At 43.6% G+C, this 22421-nt stretch overlaps 1 protein-coding gene across 1 annotated transcript in view; it reads right to left on the bottom strand.

The window, feature by feature from the left end:
• Nucleotides 1–22421, bottom strand: part of PRRC2C (proline-rich coiled-coil 2C) — a 52951-nt gene that overhangs the window by 10944 nt on the left and 19586 nt on the right. The window contains 13 exon segments of the mRNA XM_010148466.1: nucleotides 62–198; nucleotides 783–895; nucleotides 1576–1779; nucleotides 2697–2910; nucleotides 6911–7012; nucleotides 8738–8827; nucleotides 13536–13787; nucleotides 16374–16562; nucleotides 17527–17612; nucleotides 18085–18427; nucleotides 18873–19027; nucleotides 19618–19826; nucleotides 20992–22421. The exon segment at nucleotides 20992–22421 is cut by the window's right edge and continues 30 nt beyond it. Of these exon segments, the coding sequence (XP_010146768.1) occupies nucleotides 62–198; nucleotides 783–895; nucleotides 1576–1779; nucleotides 2697–2910; nucleotides 6911–7012; nucleotides 8738–8827; nucleotides 13536–13787; nucleotides 16374–16562; nucleotides 17527–17612; nucleotides 18085–18427; nucleotides 18873–19027; nucleotides 19618–19826; nucleotides 20992–22421 (3524 nt within the window).

Here is a 22421-nt window from a genome sequence, read left to right as displayed (position 1 = left end):
GTCTGCAGGGAAGCTAAATTCTGCCACTCACAACCCAAAGATATTTGCATACACTACCTACCTATATGGTTGTAAGGAGGAGTTGAACAACTCCTGGGCTTGTGAAACAGCTGGTGCCGCTCCCAAACTCAGCTGAGCTTGATGCTGTCCTTGTAGAGGTGCGTAGATGGGGATGGGGATCTGCTGAACTGAAGCAGGCTGCAGGAGAAAGAAACCATTAAATGCCCAAGGACAAAAGTCACACAGAAAAAGTACAGTTTTGGGTGTGCCAGGATTTGTGGAACATTATAAAAAGTAGACAAAGAATGTCAAATCCCAAGGCTGCATAAAGAGCTGGTATTGGTATTAGTAAGAGAATGGTATTCCCATTCTGAAAATTACTTAGGAGTTGAATTTTACACTTTTCCTTGCAAATACCCAGCAGAAATGGAACGAATCATTTAGACTTGCATATAAAACAACCGCACAAAAGCGCACAAGGTTTTGTACTACAGAAGTTGAGTAAGCCTGGCCTAACACGGCCACATCAACATCTCCCACCAACATGCACTTCACATGAAGTATGCTTGTGAGTGAAAGCTGGTTCTCCCAACCTTCGTGACAGACTCTTTCATTCCCAGGAACAGGAGACCGCCTGCGTACACCGGAGCAAAAGAGCAAGGGCAGGCATGACCTCATTTTTGCAGTCTTTAGTCCCACTCTCCCCTGCCCCCATAAGCTTGTCAGTAGAGCTTTAAAGGCAATACAGACAGGGAGGGGCAAAAAAAGAAATCCCCAAATACCTGAGAAAGCCCTGGTTGAAAGCCTTGCTGTTGGGCCAGAGAAGGTGGTGCCAAACGCGCATGCTGGGTGTTGAACAGGTGACTTGTATCCATATAAAATGCTGGGATTTGAGCTGCAGTACCTCAGGAAGAGCAATACAATTAGTACCTGACTCCAAACATCTCCCTGCTAGCAAGGTTTTCATCAAGAGTTAGAGATGCAGCCACTGTCAGCACTTCCCAGCGTGACAGCTACCAGAGACTGGGAGAAGAAACAACGGAAGAGCTGGGTGCCAAACCAGCTTCGGCATCTTTCCCAATTCACCCCTAGAACCTCTCAGTCTTGCAGATACATCTTTGATCCTCTGCACTTCTTGGGGGACAAGCAACAGGTTCTGGCCAAAACAGGCATTTGGGTGTAGGAAGGGGAAGGACACGCTACACTGTTATGTAGTTCAAGTTAAATATATGTAGGGTTTTCTTTAAAAAAAAAGATGCCCTGATTCTCAACTATTGTAGCACATTAAGAGAGTCAAGACTAAGTCATTCTTGGGCATAGTGATTTTCAGTTCTGCAACAGAAAATACACCGAGATTCAAGCTTACTTTCCTCAACAAGCTAACACCACCGCATTATCTTTATACCTACTGACAGAAACGTGTACATTTAGAGTAAGACACAGTGACTATTTGCTTACAGAATGCTCTCCATCATTCTGTCTTTACTGCAGATAAAGCCAGAACTGAATTCAGCTCTCCAGCTTCAGAACTCCAAGAAAGCAGACATGTGGCTTCTCAGCCACACACACTATTACCTGCTGCGGACTGAGACACATAGACCTGGGGACTTTGCTGCTGCTGGGCAATGAGGGATGGCATGCAGCTCAGCTGGGAAAAGTGACTGGCAGAAGCTAGGCTGCTCGTCTGCAACTGCTGCGGTTTCACTTTACATATATTAGGAGGGTCTGAGGTGCTTGCAGTCTTTGTACTCAGTGAAGAGGTGGTGTATGTTCCAGCTCCTAGGGAGAGAGAAGCAAGTGAAACATCATAAAACAGCTAAACATGTTTCAAAGCTTCATCTTTCAGTGGACAAATTTTTGGGACTGATATGCAAGCACAGCCACCACCAGTAAAGAACACTGAAGCCTAATGCCGCTGTTTCCATCAATGAAGATGGACAGAGAGGACAATTCTGTTAAGTTCATTATAGCTGCAACTGAAATACATCTCCCTTCTCAAGCAAAGGAGCATATAAAAACACTGCACTAGACATCAAACAAAAAAACACTGCAGTGTACAGTGGTTGTGCCTCTCATGGCTGGGAGCTGGGCTCCAAATAAAGGTCTTTTCCCAGCACTTTAGCTGAACGTTGGCCATTCATTCCAATATTCAAGGGTAGGAAGATTTAACCAGATAGAGCATCTTTTGTTTGCTGCACAGTCCCAAGCTGGAAACCAACACTGTTTATGAACGGCAGCTGGACATTTGCTCTGCCTACTGCAAAGGGGTTTTGGTATGAGCTGTTGGAAGCTTTGACTCCAAAAGCTAGAGCACAACTGAAAGTAAGACTGCAACCTGCTGGATATCAAAACTATCACCTGCTCCACAATCTACTTTGCCTGCCTTCATTGAACCGCAAAAAATGAAACCAAAAAGGCAGCCAACAGAAGTTTACCTCCTCTTGCAAATCCATGTAAGTAGCTTAGGCAGAGAGATGTCATCTTAATACTCTTTTCAGCTGACTTAAGTGAAACGGATGAAGTATTTCCTTGTTAATGAAAAGGTATTTGGGGAGCTGCTATTCAGATCCAACATTTCATACTAGCACATAACTTGTTAGCTTTGCATTAAGCATAATCCCAAAGGGAACCTAATCTCCTGAAAAACATAACCAAGGAACAATACAACAAGATATGACAAGATTGACATCTGGTACCTGACAGCGAAGTTGTCGGTGTAACCGAGGCCACAGGAATCGGAGGCATCGATGCACTGGAGAAGGAGCTGTAAGTGCCACTGCTTGGCCCAGTGTTGCTGCTGCTGCTGCTACTGCCGCTGCCACCAGCAATGGGAGATGCTGCAGAGGTCACCGGTGAGCTCTTCTCCCCCATGTTTGGAGAATTCTCCCACGCTTTGCGTGCAGATTCCATCTATTAAGAAAAACAAACAAACCCCAAAATTTCCTTATCTATTAGGAAGTTTCAACTAGTCAAAAAGTCCTCTTCTAACAGTTCTTTTTAGTTCAAAAGGCAATTCAGGCTTCATGCCAGCCTCTAAGTCACCATAATCGTGCAACTCTGTTCATGCAAAAAGCATTCAGCCTTAAGTTGGAGCTTCTTATCTGTTCCAACTGCACACGTGCACAGTTCATCTTAACATTCAATGCTCAAAAGAGAAATCACACTGATATGTCTTGGTTTTGTTTGGTGTGAAGAGCAAAGGACACAGTGAGCAAAAGAAAGGCAAAACCCCCCCGCTAAATATCTGTGAAGTCTTTTACTCACAAGTTACTTGGGCCATTTAAATGAAACAGCCCCTTGCTTTCTTGGTAAATCATCCACTTTGAGCGACCACCAAAAATATCTAATGCACACTTCAGTAAACATGGCAATAGTCAAGATCAGATTTCCAAAGCAACTGCTGTTCAAGAAGCAACCACGAGCTGACACGGCTTGTGCGCACTGCTTTACATCCATGCTAAAAACACTTCCAGCTCCTCCATTTCTGTAACAGTGGTGAGTAAGCCTTGCACAGCAAGGAAGATGAAACTTCAGAAGACTGTTCTACTGCAGCCAAAAACAACATAATAATCTCTACGTTAGACAATGCCACATCCGAGCTGAGACACTTTTGAGGGACTACAGAAAAGGAAGTATTAATGTTCGGACTTCACTCACTAATTTAAAGGCTCAAACGCAGCCCATGGGCTTCGCTACAACCTTTAGCTGTCTGCAGCTGAAACCAAGATTCTGCGAGCAGAGCTGGATGTCATAGGCTGAACGGCTCATCTGGCACAGCGTAAGCTTCTCTGCCCTTAACTGTAAATGCAAAGGGGCAAACATACTCGCCAACGAGTCTGACCTCACTGCCCGGATCAACAGAGCCCCCGACTGGGACTTGCAGTCTCTGGAAGTCACACTTTCAACCCACCCCATCTTACAGGAGTTAGGCAGAGTCTGGACAGACCAAACATGACTTAGGTCCTTTGTCTAGATGCTTCAGAAGTGATAAAAGGGCAAAGCAGCATCAGAAGAAGCGAGTAACAGGCGATCGACACACACCCATGTGGGAAGTGGAGTTCTGTATTTCTCAAGAGTAACGGGGGAGGAGGGAAACTCTTACACATGAAATCATTCGGAGGCACGTCACCTGTTTTCATTTTTGAGACCATCTTCCCCAGCAATCATTCCCAGTTTCCCCTCCACAACATTTTTCTCCACACTGGGTCTGATTCTTGCACGCAGGGCAAAGTGCAAAATCTATTATCCACCTGCTGGAAAGGATTTTGCCTAAGGTGGAGCACAGGTAAGACCACAGGCTCCTCTCCGAACACGCTGCTAAGACAGGGTAATGGTCCTGTCCTGCACTGGCATTAAGAGGAAGTGAAGTACCACCTGTGAATGTCTCAAAAGGGATGGCATAGAAGCTTCTGCGATGGTCAGTGAGCTTCATGATGTCCTGGGGAAACTACTGATAGCAAAAGCTAGAGCCTACACACTGCATTTTGTCTCTCATTTTCCAATTTGCAATAAAGGGCGTAAGACAGAGTCCTGAGTTTTCTAACAGCTCTCCTTTTAGGGAGCTGCTTAACAACACCTAACTTCTTAAGCCAGAAAAGGATGCAAGAGAAGGGTACTCTAGCAGCGCCTATGCAGCACCACCTACAGACCAGACATGAAAGAGTAAGAATTCCCAAATTAAGTGAGGTTGGGGAAAGCGCTGTAATTTCACTGCTCACTTAGTTATGGGGAAAGGAGAGCACAAGTTGGAGAACATGGTTGCTTGAGGCTTTTCTTCACTGTTGACCCACTGGGGCTTTCACAGTGCAGTACATATTACCCAAAATCTTAACTGCAAACAAGTACCAATGAGCATATGCTCAAGGTAAGCCAAAATTTAAGCGATCGGAAAGTCAAAACGTGTCAGATTCCAGACCAGATGCCTACACAGGAATTTTAGATGGAAGAGGGCCAGGCAGCTCAGTTTAAGATGGCTTTGGACTTTTGTTCGCTCAGCTCCTTAGCAACCAACAGCCCTATCAGCTACATCCTTAAGAAGCTATCTGCCTTAGCACTGTCTTTAGCAAAATCACTCCAAGGAAACAAGGTCTCAACAAGCCTTCCCCATATGAGCACCTTAGACCTACACCCTGGCAGAATGATGCCAAGCAGTGGGAGCAGTTGAGGCCGAGTTCCCTGCCCAGTCTCCTCACAGACAGCTTTCTGTGACAGAGGAAAAGAAGAGGTGCAAGAGTATTCCTTTATGGAAGCAGAGCCTCTAGATGATGGGAAGAAAGGAAAAGCTTTTCTCTGCTGCTCCTAAATTATCTTTTAAAAGAAGCAAAGGAGGCCTGTTGTGAAAGTGACAGTCTCAGTGTGTGCTTCAAAACAAGCTTGTTGCCTTCAGAATTTGCAAAACGGAGGTAGAGCTCCAGTGGCTGGAAGAGAGAAATTGGAGACAAAGCTGCTTCCAAATGCCTTTCCATTCTGATTTTGGCCAGAGCATTCTTCAAGGTAGCCTCAGAATATGGATCTTCTACGTATTTTATGAGCAAACATCCAAGATCTGTCATCCACTGAGAAAGCAATCAAGTTATTACCGACACCGGAACAGCAGAAAACTACTGCAGGATGAATGACAAACACCAGAGCTTGCTTTGTAACTGAGCAGTGTCACACTCTGTGCAGCATCGTGCTCTAGGAGCATTCCTACCTCTGTCACACGTCAATCAGATATCCAGCTGCTGAACACCTAGAGACTGCGACTTCAAAAAAATGCTTTCAGGTGCCAGAAAGTCAGATTATGGTAACTTATTATACAAGAATGCAACAGAAAACCAGATTTTTGTTAAATTACTTGTCCCTCTTCAGCCCTCTCCCCATTTTTGCTGGTCTGTTGTTTTAAAGTGATGTTAAACTTATTTTTTTTCCTCCAGGAAATAAAGTGTTAACAAAAGAAAAGCAAAGATTCAACAAGAGATCATTAATAACTATCATCTGTAGGGAACACAAGCAAGCAGTTGTCAAACCATGCCAGTGAGACACAAGTCTCACTGGGACTGACAAAGTTTCTCCAAAGTGTTAGTTCTGCATCCAAGCCCTAGTTTCATTTCTTGTTTTAAAAATTTAGAGAAACTAAGTTCAAACGTCACTCTCCCTTAAAACTAGAAGCAATGGTATTTCTACTGGTTCAGCCACCTGCAGTCACAAATACAAAGCCCATCCAGGACACAAAAAACCAAGAGGACCAAAAACTTCTAAAGATACAGTAGCAAAGCTAGAGCCCAACTCTGTGTTAGTGAGTTATACAATGCACACAGTCCAAAATCCAACAAAACGGGAAAACACCATTCAAAATATTCTCCACACTTGCTCTACACTGGGGAGCAGAAAACAACATAACAAAACACGTGCTGACTAGCGCATCCAACTGCCCTTCACAGACACCGACACGCCACCTACATTTCATTTCCTAGAACTTTAGCCATCTAACTCAAAACCACATCATCACTGCAGCAATGTCTTACAGCTAAGAAGAAATCAAGCTCAGCTTACCAATCAACTCCAACAGCCTTTAATACCAAACCAGGCAAGGTACTTCAAGCTAAACTCTCAAACACCCTCAGTCAGATTCTGATGGTTTGTCATGAACACTACAGTACAATGCTAAAATGCTAGGATTTTTTTTCCAGGGCAGTGGGAGCCAAGATTGGTTGAGATGCCAGGTGTTAATGCAAAATGGGGTTAGAGATTTATAATTTAAGTGCACCCTTTGACAGAGTCTTGTGTTTCAGCCATCCGTTTATATGCAAAAGCAGTTCAGCAGAGGAAACAAAGGAAGGCTCTTAAAAAAAAAGTTCACCAGCAAGTTCTCCATTAACTTTTTCCCCTGCATGCAAGAAAACGACCCTTAGAGGGATGTGGTACATACCTTGAGGGTGAGGTCGACGGTAGCGGGAGAAACTGGAGTTAGGCTGGAGCTCTGTTGTAGAGTCTCCCTCCTAGGGAGGGGAAGGGTGTGGGGCAGGGGCACCTGAAAGGCAGGCAACACACATCACATTCTAACTACGTCTACTACAAAAGCCCCAGAAAAGCAAAGCTCAAGCTTTAAGTGAGCTACAATTTCTTCAAGGCTTGAGCATTTGGCAGGGAGATTTTGATAAAGTAAGGCAAAAATTTGGTAGGTGGGGAAAGGCCATTCAGGAAGTGCTGAGATGCTTCTCATCTCTCTTTAAGAGGCTGAAGACCGGGGTTCTAAAGTGTCCATGTCTTCTGCATATACAAATGCCAATTTTCTCTGCTTTGGGATTTACTTCATTCTGCTTTGGGATTTACTTCCAAGTACCATTTCAGTTTACTGATATGCAAAAATTCTTCCCAAGCCAAGCCTGTCCCCTTTTGTACTAATACAGTACATGGGGCTTCATGACCTTCAGTTCTGAGATGCGGTTTCTGAAAAGAGGAAGCTATAAACCTCCAAAGTCACAGGACCACGAAACAAACCAAAACAGATTTGCCATCCAATAACTGAATTCGGTTATCTTGTCTTCCAAAAGATGAAAGATGTGAAACTTGACATAATGCTCCTGCTATCTTTACCTAAGAAAAGACTGATTGATTTCCTAGGAGTTCTAAATGAAGTGGATCAAAAATACTGCAGTTGGCCAGTCTAGTCTGATAATTTCTTTCTTCATTCAAAGCACAGCTAATGGACTTCCACTGGATGAGATAAGGCTAATCCAAGAGACAGATAACAGAAGCTTTGAAGCTGGTGATAACACAGATCTTTCGTGGCCAGGAGCCCCTGCTTCCCGTGTTGCCAGTCCAACTCCACATGCCACAGGGGAGCAGACACTAACATCACTAACACAAAGAATTCAGTCTTCCACGCTAACCAAAGGCACAAACCACAACACCACCAGAAAAATCCAGCAGAAGAGCAAGTTCAACCAGTATTGCTTCCAAACAGCATTAAGGGATGCTGTAGTAAAGCTGAAAAGCATTTCTTAGATGGAACTCACAAGGCATCTTCATAGAAACACAAGATCCTACTGTATGATTCTTCCTCCCCCAAACAAGTGACTCAACGCTGAGCTAATTCTGTTTCTGCTGCTCATACAACAAAAGTGACAAGATCCAGGTTCCCAACCTGAAAGCCCAGTGCACTCAAGACAAACTTGACTTCGCTACAAGTCACAACTCAGCTGGTTCTCTCGACTGCTACACCACGCTCACACAGTCATGATCACTGGCTTTATGAGGGCTGCAAACACCTCACCTCAGAGGCAACAGATCACCTGCTGTCCGCTTTCAGAAACCACGAGGCTGCTCCCTTCACATGCAGTTGCTACGACTTCCGGCTCAAAACTGCTTTGTTTGCAAAAGCCTTTCTTCAATCCCACCTACAGAGCTTTGCTACTGATACCAAGTTCAAGTCCCAGCTGCTGCCGAGGGCACACTCCCTCTTTTTGCCTATCTTTGCTTTTTCAGATTTGACCCTAGAAACATCTGCACTTTCTGTGCTCTTCAGCTCATTGTGGTTGCTCAAAAGACAAGAAAATACCTGAAGAATTCCAGAACAGATACTAATCAAACCAACTGTCCTTCAGAGCAAGATTACTGGATAACAGCACTGCTAGTTAACATGAAAGAAACCCTAGTGACTTGTTTACTGAAGGCACTATTTTGTGCTTTAAAAAGTAGTGTGAAAATCTTTTTCATGTCTTCAAAGTCAAGATGATCACTGCAATGGACTTACGTTCGTCACCAAAGTCTCCTCCATTTTTGTACTGCTAGTAGCCACTGTGTTAGGATGAGAAGAAGGTGTAGTGTAGTCTGTTACAGACTCCTGTGAAGAAAAATAATTCCATTAAAATATCTCCCTTACCTAAATTAGATTTCAATTTCTTGGACGGATGTCAGCCTTTCTACAGGAGGAGTTCACCAAGCAACAGAATATTAGCGTTTCACAGCAGTGTTTTTCTTAGAAGGCACATCCAGCAATCCTTGCTAGTGAATTGCTGTTGAGGTCAGCAGAATTTTGAGATTAGGTGCCTCCTGACCTCACATGTTCATCTGGAGACAAGTCAAAATACAGTGTACAAAGCAAGAATTTACAGGGCGATGTACTGCCTGGGCACAAGACACACACTGAACTGTGGTGGCGTGACCAATTATCCTTTGTCTCCCAAGATGCTTTAGCCACCTGCAGGCCATTTCAGCCAATTATAAAGCAAAACATATTAGCTGAAAGCTTCCTGTAGCTTTAAACACCGCAGTTTCTTTGGTAAACCTATGACAAGGCCCTCCAGATTAAGAAGAGCACATTGGGATGGTTGCAATTTGCAGAACATTTTTTTACCCCCCTTAAGTCTTGTCTCCTGAAGTCACAAGACACAGTTTCTCTGGATGGTGAAGTCTCCCTCCTGTGTTCTGCACTGGGCAGCGACTTCAAGGAAGAACAGGGATGAGGTTTTCACTCTACACAGAGGCTTTCCTTGATGTTTGTTTCGGTAACACTGCCCCCTCTCTAGAGGGAGAATGACCTACCATGAACAGAACAGGCGCTGGTACTTCGTGAAGCCATGCCAAACACTTTTAAAATTCTTATTACTTGTGCTGGACAGGCAAACAGGTGTTACCAGAACACAACCCAGAGACTGTGTTAGATAAAACCAGTGAGACCCTGAATTAGCCAAGATCCACTCTTCAGCAAGCACTGCAAAAGGCCAAGTTTTACATGTGTGAAACCCAGAGAAAGCTCTGTCATTTTTACAGATAAACACCAAGAAGGAAACAAAGAACAAATCAGCAGCAGAATTGTTGATGAGTGCCTGAACTTGCTAACACAACAATTCTGAAAGCCCAAACCACGTAATGCTTGTTCACATGCATCCAACCGGGATGACAAGGTACCAAAAATGCACACTCCAACTGCTCCTCAAGCCTATGGCAATGTCTCCTAAAAGAGTAATTAAAGCATCTAGATACTAGCTGGAAAATAACAAAGAATCTTCCTTAAAAGGATGAGCTCATTTTGGTAAGAGACTAGGACAACTAGCTAAACCATAACAGGGTGAGAGGGGACACAAGGTGCACATTGGGTTATTCTTCTATTTAGGAAGCAGAGAGCACGCTATTTTCTCCACTTAGTTATTTCCTTTACTTGTTAAACTGATGGAATACAAGATACACAACACTTCCCACAATCCAAACTACCAAAAAGACAAGTCACACATTTATATTCGATCCCAATAAGCAACCTTAATTTGGGAAGAACAAGGCCAGCACATGAGGCTGCTTTAGTGCCAAGGTCCTTCTCATGAAGCAATTAACTGGCTTCTTGGTCTTTAAAGATGCTTTACTGTGTAAGAAAGAGGAAATTTTTAATACTATTAATTATATTAGTTTTTAATATTATTAAAATTCCTTCACTACTCGGAAGCAAGTTTTACAGGGTGTCAGCACGCAAATTCCTTACAAAAGGAATCAATCAGATCAAGACTATTGCTAGCTTTCTCACTTTGAAAACTTACAGCACAAAAATGCTTTTTCACTAGAATTAAAAACACACACCACCATGTTGACTCTGCTGCCCTTAGAAGCGTATGTGCAATGCTGGACCATCCTACATTGATGAGTTACACGCTGAATGTGCGGATAAGACAATGCTTTAGCCCTAAGAACACCACTCCATAAACTAGATTAACCACCATCCTTCCTTTAGAACAAGGCAGACCTCAGAGTTGACCCTGCTACAAAGGGTCAGAGTACTATATGGGATTAATTAGCTATTTGATCCTGATTTACATAAATCACTCAAACCAGAGAGCTTGTCAGATGCTGACACTTTCTTCTCAAACACAGCCTGTGTCCTTTCAGGCATCACCTCTGACACACAGAGCTGCTCTCAACTGCCTGTGCCAACACTGCATTGCCATGCCCACAGGCAGGGACTGATCATTCCTGTCATTTGAAAGCCTCAACGCTTTAGACATGGTAGGGTGGAGAAAGGCAAGGGGTAAGATGCTTTACCCAATTAAGACACTCTGACCATCAGATTGCCTTTGTTCCAAAAATACTGCAAAATCCAAAAGAAACAGCTGCAACTGCTTCAGAGCATCATGCTTATGTTCTGAATTTAAACATCTCATCAGTATGAGCTGATTTTATTTATACAGTTCTTAAGGTAAAGCAGTCTTGTATAATTAAATACACATGCTCTTAGGATGTTTGTTTTGGGATGGATGGGGTATCCTACAAAGCCTCTGCTTCTGAAGGAGAACAGCTGGCTTGACTTTTAGACATTTAAATCAAAGATACTGAAGAGCATGCCTTCCCGGAAGCTGAGCAGTCTCTGAAAAGGATGTCAAAGAGCATCAAAAGAGAAGTAATTTTGTTTACCAAAACGTCAACACGTGACATTCAAACAACATATTAAAGATGTCATCACTTCTCCTCTCTCCAATGAGCAATGGAAAGAACACAGACAAGAGGAAGCAGCTGGAATACAAACCAGTGTAGGAACTCCAGGGCACGACAAGTATTTGAAGCCATTTTAAAAGCCACTTTAAAAAGTAGCAAAACTGGTTTATTCCTGCAAAATCTAGATGAAGCTCATCTGCTCCAACAGATCTGCAGGTTGCTGGTTCAACTTCCATAGAATTAAATATTTTATATGACCACCCCTTTCCTAGAAAACTTACTGATGCCTCGGGAACTGCTCATGACAAAGGAATTCAAAAGTAAACCTGGTAGTGTTGAGATGGGAATATTTAGGACTATTATTAAATGCTTGCATTAGCAACCACTTAATGAGGCAATTATTGGGAACTTTCATATCCAGCACAAACTGGACAGCTTCCTTTTACTCTGGTCTTCCCTCCAGAGGGAGAAGCTCAGCACTTTAATAGTGTGGCAGTTCAAATAACCTTGGCAACCCGTGTTTAACTAATGAAGAAAGGCACAACATCCAGACATCTCTTCTGAAGATCTTGTACTTCAAAAATACAGTTGTAGAGAGGAAATTATGCTGATTTTAGTAGAGTTACTCAATACCTTTAGGTTGGAGTAATCAACAAAGATATGTTTCCTATTCTGTAGGTGGCTTAGAAGCAGCGCCTCCTCTTATCTTGAGCTCTGGTCACAGGAGATGGACAGACAGCAAAGTACGTGACACACACAGAGCTGTCTTACCAAATACCCGAGCAAGCTGGTGTGCAGAATCAGAGGTGTAGAGCCATAAACACAAGAAGGGCACTTCATCTGTTTCTGGTATCAAGGTAAGTCATTCATATCTACTTACAAGATGGGAACTGCCAGGATGGATCAGAATTTCCAGCACTGACTTCTTTTACGTATTTGACATTCCACCTAAACATCAAGTTTGCAGCTACCACATCAGACATAAACATCCTCCCTTAACAACTGCTCTCACAACACTTCATTGAGACATCTTCTGCTTGCATGACACCTTGGCAAAAAACTGCCAAAACTATCCTTCCCCCACCCTCCAACTGTGTGTGACAAAATTAAATTGCGAGCGATCTGCACTTGATTCTTCAACTAGGACTGCAACTTTTGCAGAGGATCTGTTTTCCCAAATGGCATCAGAAAACTTCTGCTTGAGACTAGGAAAAGGCAGGGAGGCAGCAGGTAACAAACCCGTCTAAACTCATAAAACTGCTTTACAATGTTGGAGAAGCATTCTTCCTTTCCCAAAGCAGTTGTAACTATGAACTAGTAGCTACTCCAGACACAATGCTGCCATAGCAATGTCAGTCCTCACATAGGTACTTAGGGAAAAAAGGAGAGCACCTCTGTATGTTTTCCAGCCAGTGCTACCAATGCACCACAGCTAAGAGCTGAGCTATAGAACAACAAACCCTGACAGCAAGTCATCATCTCGCTGTTGAGCAGTTAAGAGATGTCAGGGGAGTTACACACAGCCAACAATGACTCCTCAACATCCTGATGTTCTGCAAGGGATACCTTGACAATACCCAAGCCAACAGGAGCTGACATATAGACCCTTGAAGGCAGTGAACTCCACAAGCCTTATCCAATGTTTTAGCATATTCCTCGTTCAGAGAATTTTTTTTTTCCTTCACAGAACAGCACTTAAAAAAATAAAATCACAGCTTCAGGTCATCCACGCACTCAACCAATCACAGGCGCTACTTCGCTCCAGTGCTCTGCTGAAAGCAAAGCACTCATCTCGCATGTGTCACATGCATCGGGGTTTTACAGAGTCTGACTACACCAGGCTCCGGCGCCACGCTTCCCGGCAAGGCTCACGACGAGTTTTCACATTCATAAGGCAGCACAGTAGTTTAAAACCTTCCAAGCTGATCTCTGTACAGGGGTACGACAAACAGCATGTCTCCATACCACTTCTGGAGAAGTGTTTAACTCGGGCAGTACCGTGTGTTTCATATCTGCTATTCAGTGGGTTCTGCTGCCCGGTAACTACCACCTGCAGGCAACCAGGCATCAATCACATCACTGTAATCTTATTTTACAGAGAGTGCTCAGCAATTTGATAATATTGTTCTTACCTTTGTGTTTGTTCCAAATTCTGGAGCAGACACAGATATCATCGTTCCTATTTCCGTGCTCAGTTCACTTGCTGCTTTGGTTTCCTTTGTAGTGACAGGTTCTGGGCTTCTCACCGAGGTGGGGGATGGCTTCTCCTGTCCCTCAGGCTCTCCCTGTTGGGCATCCTTCACCTTCCTGTTCTTTAAAGAACGCTCTTTCCCAATAGGGCCAGGTTTATACTCTTTGTTTTCTACCGGACTCAAGTCTGGAAGCTAAGGTAGTGTTAAGTTGTCAGTATGTCTTCCCCCCGTGTCCTGTCCCACAAGAATATTCTAACATGCTTAAAATAATTTTGTTTAAATCTACACAGCTCTCCCGAAGGGTCAGCACTTTCTAACAGATGAATCATTCAGGGCTAAGCCAGCGATACGTACACAACATGAAACGCATTCAATTTGAACATCAGGAATCTAAACCATTGTTTTCAAGCAAAACACCTTTTGTGTGAAGTGGTAATTTGACTGAAGTAAGATCTAGTTAAGATCTACAGAAGAAAGCCAGCTTGATTTAGAAAAGCACAAAAAAAAAAAGTATATGAGCGACATGATTTTGTCTACATACAGGTTATTTTAATTTTCAGAGAAGCAGTATTTTACAGGGCCCCAGGAAACTATAACAGAAGAGTGTACACTTCATTTCAAGGTATCTTGATGTATGGATGTTGGCAGTATTTTTCTCCAGGAACTGAGCACTTAAGGGGATATCCAGAAAAAAATAAACACACCTCCACAAATGTTGCCTTTTATTGCAGACACCACGGTTGGAATAACTGCTGTAACTCAGTAGTTCCCTTTTGTGCAGCTGAATTAAAGTGGAACAAAGGGCCTCAGGGAACCTGAATGCTCTGCTGTTTTAATAGCCGTATCCTTTCTGGCTGAGACTACTCAGCCCATTTCACTACAGCAGCACAAAAATTCCTTAAAGGCAGTCCTTAAATTCCTGTTCTTTAAGCTTTGATAGTGGAAAGACAGAAGCTGCTGGTATTGTGTCTCTGTAAATACAAACCAGCTGTTTCGGGAGTAGATGAAAATTTTACAATGCAATGCCTCTGGGCTCTGGGGAGGGTGGAGTTTCCCAAAGATACTTGGTACCACCCTCAGGAGGCAAGCAGAAACCAGCTTTCAGAGGGAAGGAAGAAAACAAGAGTAGAAGCAGATGCCTGAGCCCTGCAATGCAGCAATCAGGACCACAAGACCCGCCTCACCCCAAATATTTTTTTGCTCTAACAGTTTACAGAGGCAAAAATTCCTCCAGACACTTTAAGGTCACACTTGGAAAGGTGAATTCAAGTGCTAACCCCTGTTAGCTCAACAAAACTAACCTCCAATCCTGGAGGTTTGTGTTTAGGCTTCACTGCAACCAGTATCGCCATGGGGGTGGTGGGTGTGTAGGGACTGTTTGTTTGTTGGGTTTTTTTTTGGGTAATCAAGACAGTTAAAGGATTACAGCCCTCTCATTCAGAAGAGCACATAAAAACGTTAATCTCCCACAAATTTACTATATAGTCACATGTTTGTCTTTCAACAAAACCTACAGGAGTCTTCACAGCTATAACCAAGCAGAAAAAAAAAAAAAAAGAGCTGTATTTGCATATTTCTCTGCTGTATGGGTTTTATATTTTGCAATAAAAACCAAACTGCAGCATACTGACCAAGTGCCTTATGGAGCACAAGTTAAATTCATTCTACATGTGACTATACTTCCAGATTTCAGCTTTTTTGGGGAGGTGTGTGGGGGGAAACCCCAAACACACACAACCACACATACGAAGAAACACCCATCTTCTAGAAAGACAAAAGGGCTTTAATTACACCAGGAGCACTGCCAAAACTCAGACATCAAGAGGGACTGAAGCAGCTGGTTCTGCAAGTCACCAGCCAAGTTTATCTGCTACAACCATCCCTTCCTGGGTGTAAGAAGCTGGTGCTGAGTGCTAGCGATGCAGAGATTAAGTATGCACTGGAGGGGGAAATAACAGGAAAGTACGTTTCATTAACGTGAAAGATCACTATATGCAATCTAAGTGACAGGAGGAGAAAGTATTACTCCTTATGAGTGGTAAACAATGGAAGTACAAGATGATGATGATTGAACGGAGCCCCAAAATCACCAGCAGGCAAGCGATACACATTTTATTTTCAACTGAAGTAAGATTGATTACCTACCCAGTCTTCCTAGATGAGTTGCACAAAATTAATTATCTAGACATCTGTGCATTTGAGACTTCAAACTAGTGGCTCTAACATCCCTCCCTTTCCTCAAAACACTTTTTCTGCAACTTGACACAGTACTCATCTTGGTAGTCCTGCTAAAAAACTAAGCAGGGCACCAGGCATCATTCAGAGGGGGGCAGGGTGGTAGGAAGCACTACTGACACAGGAGATCCAGCCAGGGCAGAAACAACACCAGCTTCAAAACAGTCCTCAAAGCCTGAGCCAAGAAAGCTCAAGAGAAAACCCAAAACCCTCAAACTAGAAACCAAACACTACCACATCCATAGTCTCCCAACAAAGCAATCGCAAATCTGTAATTCCATCCCTGCTCCAGCCACATGCCTTGCTCCAAACACAGAAGCAATGGACAAACTGCTGGGCAAGGATGCTGTTTACTTACACTTGCTTCTTGAACTGAACTCTCCATTTTCTCTCCCAGAACCACCTTATTGTTTTAGGAAATATAAAAGGACAGTAAAGTTTTCACAACTAGTCCTAACTGAATGAGTATTCCATTATTTGTAAGCTCTTTATGGCTGAAACTCTTGAAGTTTTAAAGTTTGTACTGAAGATATGACCTTTTACCTTTTGTGCTTTGATGGGTCCAGCCCGAGGCTGTTTCTGCCTTTGCTCTTTCGGTTCTGGTAGCTTGTCAGTGGACTTCTCGGAAAGTACAGGGCCAACTTCATTGTCACTGCCACTGGAAGCCGGGGCTCCAAACTGAATAGTTTCTATACCAAGATCAACTCCACCTTCTTGCCCAGGCTTTGTCCCCTAGTTAAAAGATAAACATTTAACACATTTCAAGAGTTTTAGATAAGTATAATGCCGCTGGTTCAGAAACAAGCACAAAATATGCTTAGCTGAGAAGCACAACATGGGTAGTTTTACCTTCTGCCAGCAAAAGCATTATTTGTGACTAACAGATTTGCAAGAGTAAACAATACATGAATGTACAGTTCCTCCTCCTCAAGTTCCTACTGTTTATAGAAGCTCAAGAGTAAGGAAAAAAACCCAGCAGTGAAGAAATATGTAAACAAGATCAGGATGATGAACTGGCAGAGAAGAGGGACAGGGACAAGTGCAATATCAAACATTCACAACATTCTTCCAAAAGTTCAGAAATTAATGTTCAATACAAGAATAATATAAAATTAAAAAGTATTTCCAGATCTCTTTATGCAGTTAAAATGGTCTCCGAAAAGAACTAAATCACATTCTTACAGTTTAAAACAAAGTCAGGGGCAGAAAAGCCCAAGACTGCAAAACCACAGGAACATAAACATAAAATTTAGGGCTATGAAAATTACGTGGGATAAGTAGAGCTAGTATAGTTAGAAAGTATCTACTGCTTTTTGTATCTCTGATTTAAGAAGGGACACAAAAAACATTTGGTTCCTTGGAGACATCCTGCTCCTGTCTACGTTACTGAACTGTACACAAATGTTCACACGCAAACGAGGCAGTATTTTTACTCAAAAAAGCGCCGAAGAACAGCTATGAACAGAATTTGTGAACAGCTGAGATGTTATTAAAAGGACAGGTTTTCCAAGCTGCAATCAGAAAAGCACTAGCCTGTACCCTGTGTTTCTGTACTACCTCCCAACTTCATGGAATTCTACACACAGTAGTTTAAGTATGTGCACGCCTGAATACATGGATCATCTGTTGCCAACCCCAGAGAGCTATGATTTGGGTAAGCTGCACATACAGCTGCTCCTCTTCCCTTCATTCTTACCTCTGGAGATGTAGCTGAACCAAAAGATGTCAAAGGTTTGTTCCAAGCACTGACTGAAGGTGGCTGAGGTGGGCTAATGGGTCCCACTGACAATTAAGAAGAGAGAGTTAAAAAAACCCTGCAGTGTTGCTAAAAGCATTCGACTGAAGTTATCAACTGACTGAGAATTAAACTACAAATGTCATCTTTAAATAAGCTTTGGTTAAGAAACAGTTAAACGATTTAGCAGGTAACAAACATGCTACCTATTCAGCTGCTTTCAAGTGGGGCAATCATCATGTTTGGAAGCATGACCAAGCCCCACAAAACAGACTCCCAAAGGGAGTGGCAGCTGCTCATTCATAGTGACCGAAGAGCACGACAAACTACTGAGTAATACACTGCAAAAACCTCTTTTCTGAGATACTCAGAGGTTACAACGCTGTGCTTGGGAATGCTGCCCTCTACTCCCTGTGCAAAATACATTTGTGGGCAGAAAGGAGACATTAACAGAGAGCGCTGGCAATCAGCATTCTCTAACTACAACGCTTGCCCCCAATCCAAAAAGGCACCACTTACATTTTTTGGAGATGTCATTTAGAACTGCTGTAGGAGGCACCTTGTTTTCCCATAGTTCGGTTCCTAGACCATTGTGAGCCTGGGTGTTTTGCAGGCCTTTGCCTGACACGGTGTATTCCGTGCTGGCTGTCCCTCCTGCAGCCTGGTTTTGCAGCTGAACAGCAGCCTGAGGCTGCCCTGGACTCGGCGTTGTACACGGAGGCTGTGCCTGGGCTTGCGCCTGGGCTTGGGCCTGTTGTGCGGCTGCCGCCGCTGCCTGTTGCTGCTGCTTTTTGGCAAATCTCGGCGGGAGCTTGGAATTCTGACCTCGGCTTTTTTCACTTGATCCTTTTTTGGTCCAAACCTGTAAGGGGAAGCCAATTTTGTTCTTAGAGCTGACAGTCCGCATGGACATTGCATAGCAGCAGAAAGCAAACTGATTAAGCCTGTCTTAAAGCAGTTTATTTTTTTAGGGGTATTTAACCACAGGAACAATTTCTCATCCATTTTCCTCTGGAATCAACTGATATACAAACAACAGTCTAAGTCTATCACAGCATGAAAAACTGTGTTTCCCGTTTGCCAGTCCACCTGCCTGAGAGTGCCCAAGCAGGACATACAGAATCCTCAGATGACTAGGTAAAAATTAATTTAATTTACTAGTATTCTGAACTACTCAGTATTATAAATATAACTAGATAGCTTTATTAAGGTGGAAATATAGCTTCTTTGGAAGGAAGATTCTGCCCACTTCACAACATTCCCAGTCTGCACGGAGCTCTTTCCCACTATAAACACTGGTCCTGTACCTGCACTGTTTGTTCTTCCTTCTTTCTGCGCTCTTCATCTTGCAAGCGTTTTTGTTGCTTCTTAGACACCACTTCTGTGAAACCATCATCATTCAGGTTAGATTGGGAGTCTTCAACTACTGTCACTTCAGGGTGATCATCAATGATCACAACACCTACAGAAAAAGGAAAGGTATAGGTGCTGCTGTTTGAACAGCTTCAAGTGCAGCGCACCGAGCCAAAAGTTGCTTTAGGGTGGAGGTAATTTCCCCACAGGCACAGATCGTGGCCCTGATTACTGAGCTTCTGTTTGCCAAGTGCTTTGCTGCTGAGTCTGAAGACAAGGCGTTAATCTTTAAGTAGTGAAAAACTGGAGGTTCCTGTACCAGACCCTCCAGAAAATAACAACTGAAACGTAATAACGAACAGCCTTCCAAAATATTAGCTGCAATCTTATCAGTGATGTGCATTGCCTTTGCATGAAGGTTATGCAAATTATTAATGTGTGGTGGAAAATGGTCTGAATGACAGGGTTAAGATTAGGCCATAGAACAAAATTGTTCTTATCTACACATGAAAACACAGAATGAGATTTGCCACCTTTCAGAGGCACAGAGGTCGCTAATTAGATATGGCAAAGGTAGCAACACTCAAGTACGCAATTATTCTTGTGTTTAAAAAAAATCACCTTTCCTCTTTTGTAAGTTTTCAAGCATCTAGCTCTATATCTAGCAGGATTACAAATTAGCATATTATCAATACATACTTGCGTAATTATTAAGATCAAATTGAGACAAGGCATCCACTTTTTCCTTCGGCTTCTTCGGACCAGCCTTAGGCTCTTCTCTCTTTTTGCCACTTGCATCCTTGGTGCTCTTTTGTCCTGCAGCATTAACACCTCCGTCCTCCTGATGTACAGAGTTGCTGTTGGTGGGATCAACACCAGGCACAGGTGCTGTTTGCTCCTCAAATGGCCTGTATTAGAAAAAAACAGAGATAATTAGTGACCAGCCACAGAGAACACCCAGGAAGGGGCTGAGAACCTAATGCAGATCACATTATAGGGCTACAAGTGTCTACTGCACAGCTGCTTAGTAGGCTCCACACTCTTACTTTCAGCTCCTCAATGAGCAGAAGCTTAACAGCAAAAGCTGTTTCGGGGACATATCAGATGTCCAGCTGCCAAAAGGAGTCACAGAAAAAAAACCAGCATAATTTTCAGGTCAGCTCTGGCTTGGTCTGTGTCATTAGAGACACCAAAACTGAAAGACCTCCAGGAAAGCCTTCCATGGAAGAAAACCAGAACAGAAGCTTACAGTGCGAGACGTGAGCAATAAAACCAAGGTAGAACCTACTTGCTCCACAGTCTCACTTGTCAAAAGCAATCTGCAGCCGTAAAAATTAGATTTGCAGCATTCTGCCTTTGCTGTGGAACTCGGAACACCCAACGTTTTCAACATCCTCTTTAAGTGATTAGCCAAAGATATTCTTAATAGTTTTAACTCAGAGGTCAGAGCACTGATCACAAGTTTTTATGCCCAGGCAAAACCTGAATTAAAATACAGCAACCTGCAAGCACAAGAGTCCTGGAGTACAGTACTTGCACTTCATTTTAACAAAGAAATGTCCTGTCCTGCCTCCCACCTAGACTACTGCACACCGTGGCTACAAAACAGCCGGCAAACAGTAACATGAGATAATTATTAAGTTTTAAATTCTTTTAGCACACAGAGAAACAAAACTTAGTCTTAATGGCAAGCATTCCTCAACTTGCTCGCCTCCGTGAGATGATCGATCTAAGAACACAAAGTCAAATACAATGCAGCAATCTATGTATGAAACTGCAGAACTGCTCCTATTAACATTGCAGCTTGCATCCAGACCTTGGATGCAATTTTTATCTAATTAAACTTCCTTAAACACTGCCTACATACATGTAAAAATACTCTGCTCCCAGCCCCATGTTCCAAACGACACAAACAGGAAAACAGAAAGTATGCAGCCACAGGTGCATGTGTTTGTCTTACTCTCATTTCTACCAGTTATTACAAATCTGAAGCAACTACTAATGATTTTGAACTACAAGAGGACAACAAAAGGCTAAGCCTATATATGCTTCCTAACAGAAGCTGGTACTCACCCTCTTTTTCCACTTCTGGGTGGAGGACCACTCCGCCTTTCACTCCTAGGCCCTGAGAAGTTCCTTCCCGGTTTAGCTGGCCCGTTGTTGCCACGTCGGTTTTGGCGGTCTATTCCAGGTCGCTGACTCGAGAAACTTCTCTTGGCTATTTCCCTTTTCGGAGCTCCAGCAGATTCTCCTGCCTTTGCAACTACCTGTGCTGCTACATCTGCTGTTTTCTTCTCATCCCTCTCCCGCCTCTCATTGAAGTCGCTGCTTTCCGAGGCGGTTTCCCACTCTTCATTTGCCTGGTCTGAAGAATTCTGGTTGGATAAGTCTGGTGTCTTACTTCCTGACACATCCAGAGCAGTGGTGGGGGGCTCACTAACCACATTACTAACTGTGGCACTTGTTGAGGAGCTGGTTACCGCCTCATTTATCTTTGATGCTGCCTCTCTTTCTTTTAGGCGCCGAAAGCGTGGCGGCTTATCTTGCCTTGGAGGTCGAGCAGGCCTTTGTCTTCGTGGCCTCTCTCTATTTGGATCAAACTTTCTCTCAAATTTTGGAGGTCTTTTATCAATGGGTATAGGGCCATAATGTTCATTCCTTCTTGGAGGCTCCCCATCTTCCGGTTTAATGATGTCTGTTTGCCTAGGGTTCCACTGATTGTCTCTGTAGGCTGGTCTCCTTATCGTAGATGGACGTGGAGGACGCCCACCAGGATCCCTGCCACCACGTCTATACATTCCTCCTCTGCCTCGTCGAGAAGGCTCTCCCTTCGGAAGAAACCCTGGTTTGGGTTTATTCTCATCATCTCTTATGTATGTTTTTTCTAGGGATCTGTTGTCTACTCTGATATTGTTTTCTGGTTTGAATGACAGTGGCTTTGAAGGCTTCTTGCCATCAACTCGCTCTTCTCTTTTTGGGTGCTTGCCTTTGATGAGACTGTCTTTGTCCGAAAGCAGCGTGTCACTTGCGCTTTCGTGAACTTCGCTGTCAGAATCCGTCTCCGAACCATGCTGTCGCCGCCGTTTTGGGATTACTTCAAAGTCAGAACTCTCGCTACGGGTTTCGCTCTCTTCTCTTTGCCTCACAGGCCCCGAAGGCACGTGGTCTGATCTAGGCTTAGGATCTCTGTAGTGTGGATACTCCCTATTATGGCCTCTACTGCCCCGACCACGTCCTCCGTAAGAACCCCTGTAGCTACGACCTCTAGAATAATACTCCCCACGACCTCTGCCTCTGTATCCCTGATCTGGGAACCAGTCCCGATCCCTAGCCTCTTTCCAGTAGGTCCTAGGTGGTAAGCCAGGCTCTCTTTTTACTGGTCTGGTCTCTAAGCGCGGTTTCTCTACAACCTCCTTACTAACTACCTTCTCGGTCTGCTTTTCCTCCTTCACCGCAGTAGCTGGCTGCTGGCCGTGTGGCTGCTGCTGTGCTGCCGGCGGAGC

The sequence above is a fragment of the Eurypyga helias genome, unplaced genomic scaffold (assembly GCF_000690775.1).
Source record: "Eurypyga helias isolate BGI_N326 unplaced genomic scaffold, ASM69077v1 scaffold9773, whole genome shotgun sequence".
Taxonomy (NCBI): domain Eukaryota; kingdom Metazoa; phylum Chordata; class Aves; order Eurypygiformes; family Eurypygidae; genus Eurypyga; species Eurypyga helias.
This window is presented reverse-complemented; position numbering and strand designations above follow the sequence as displayed.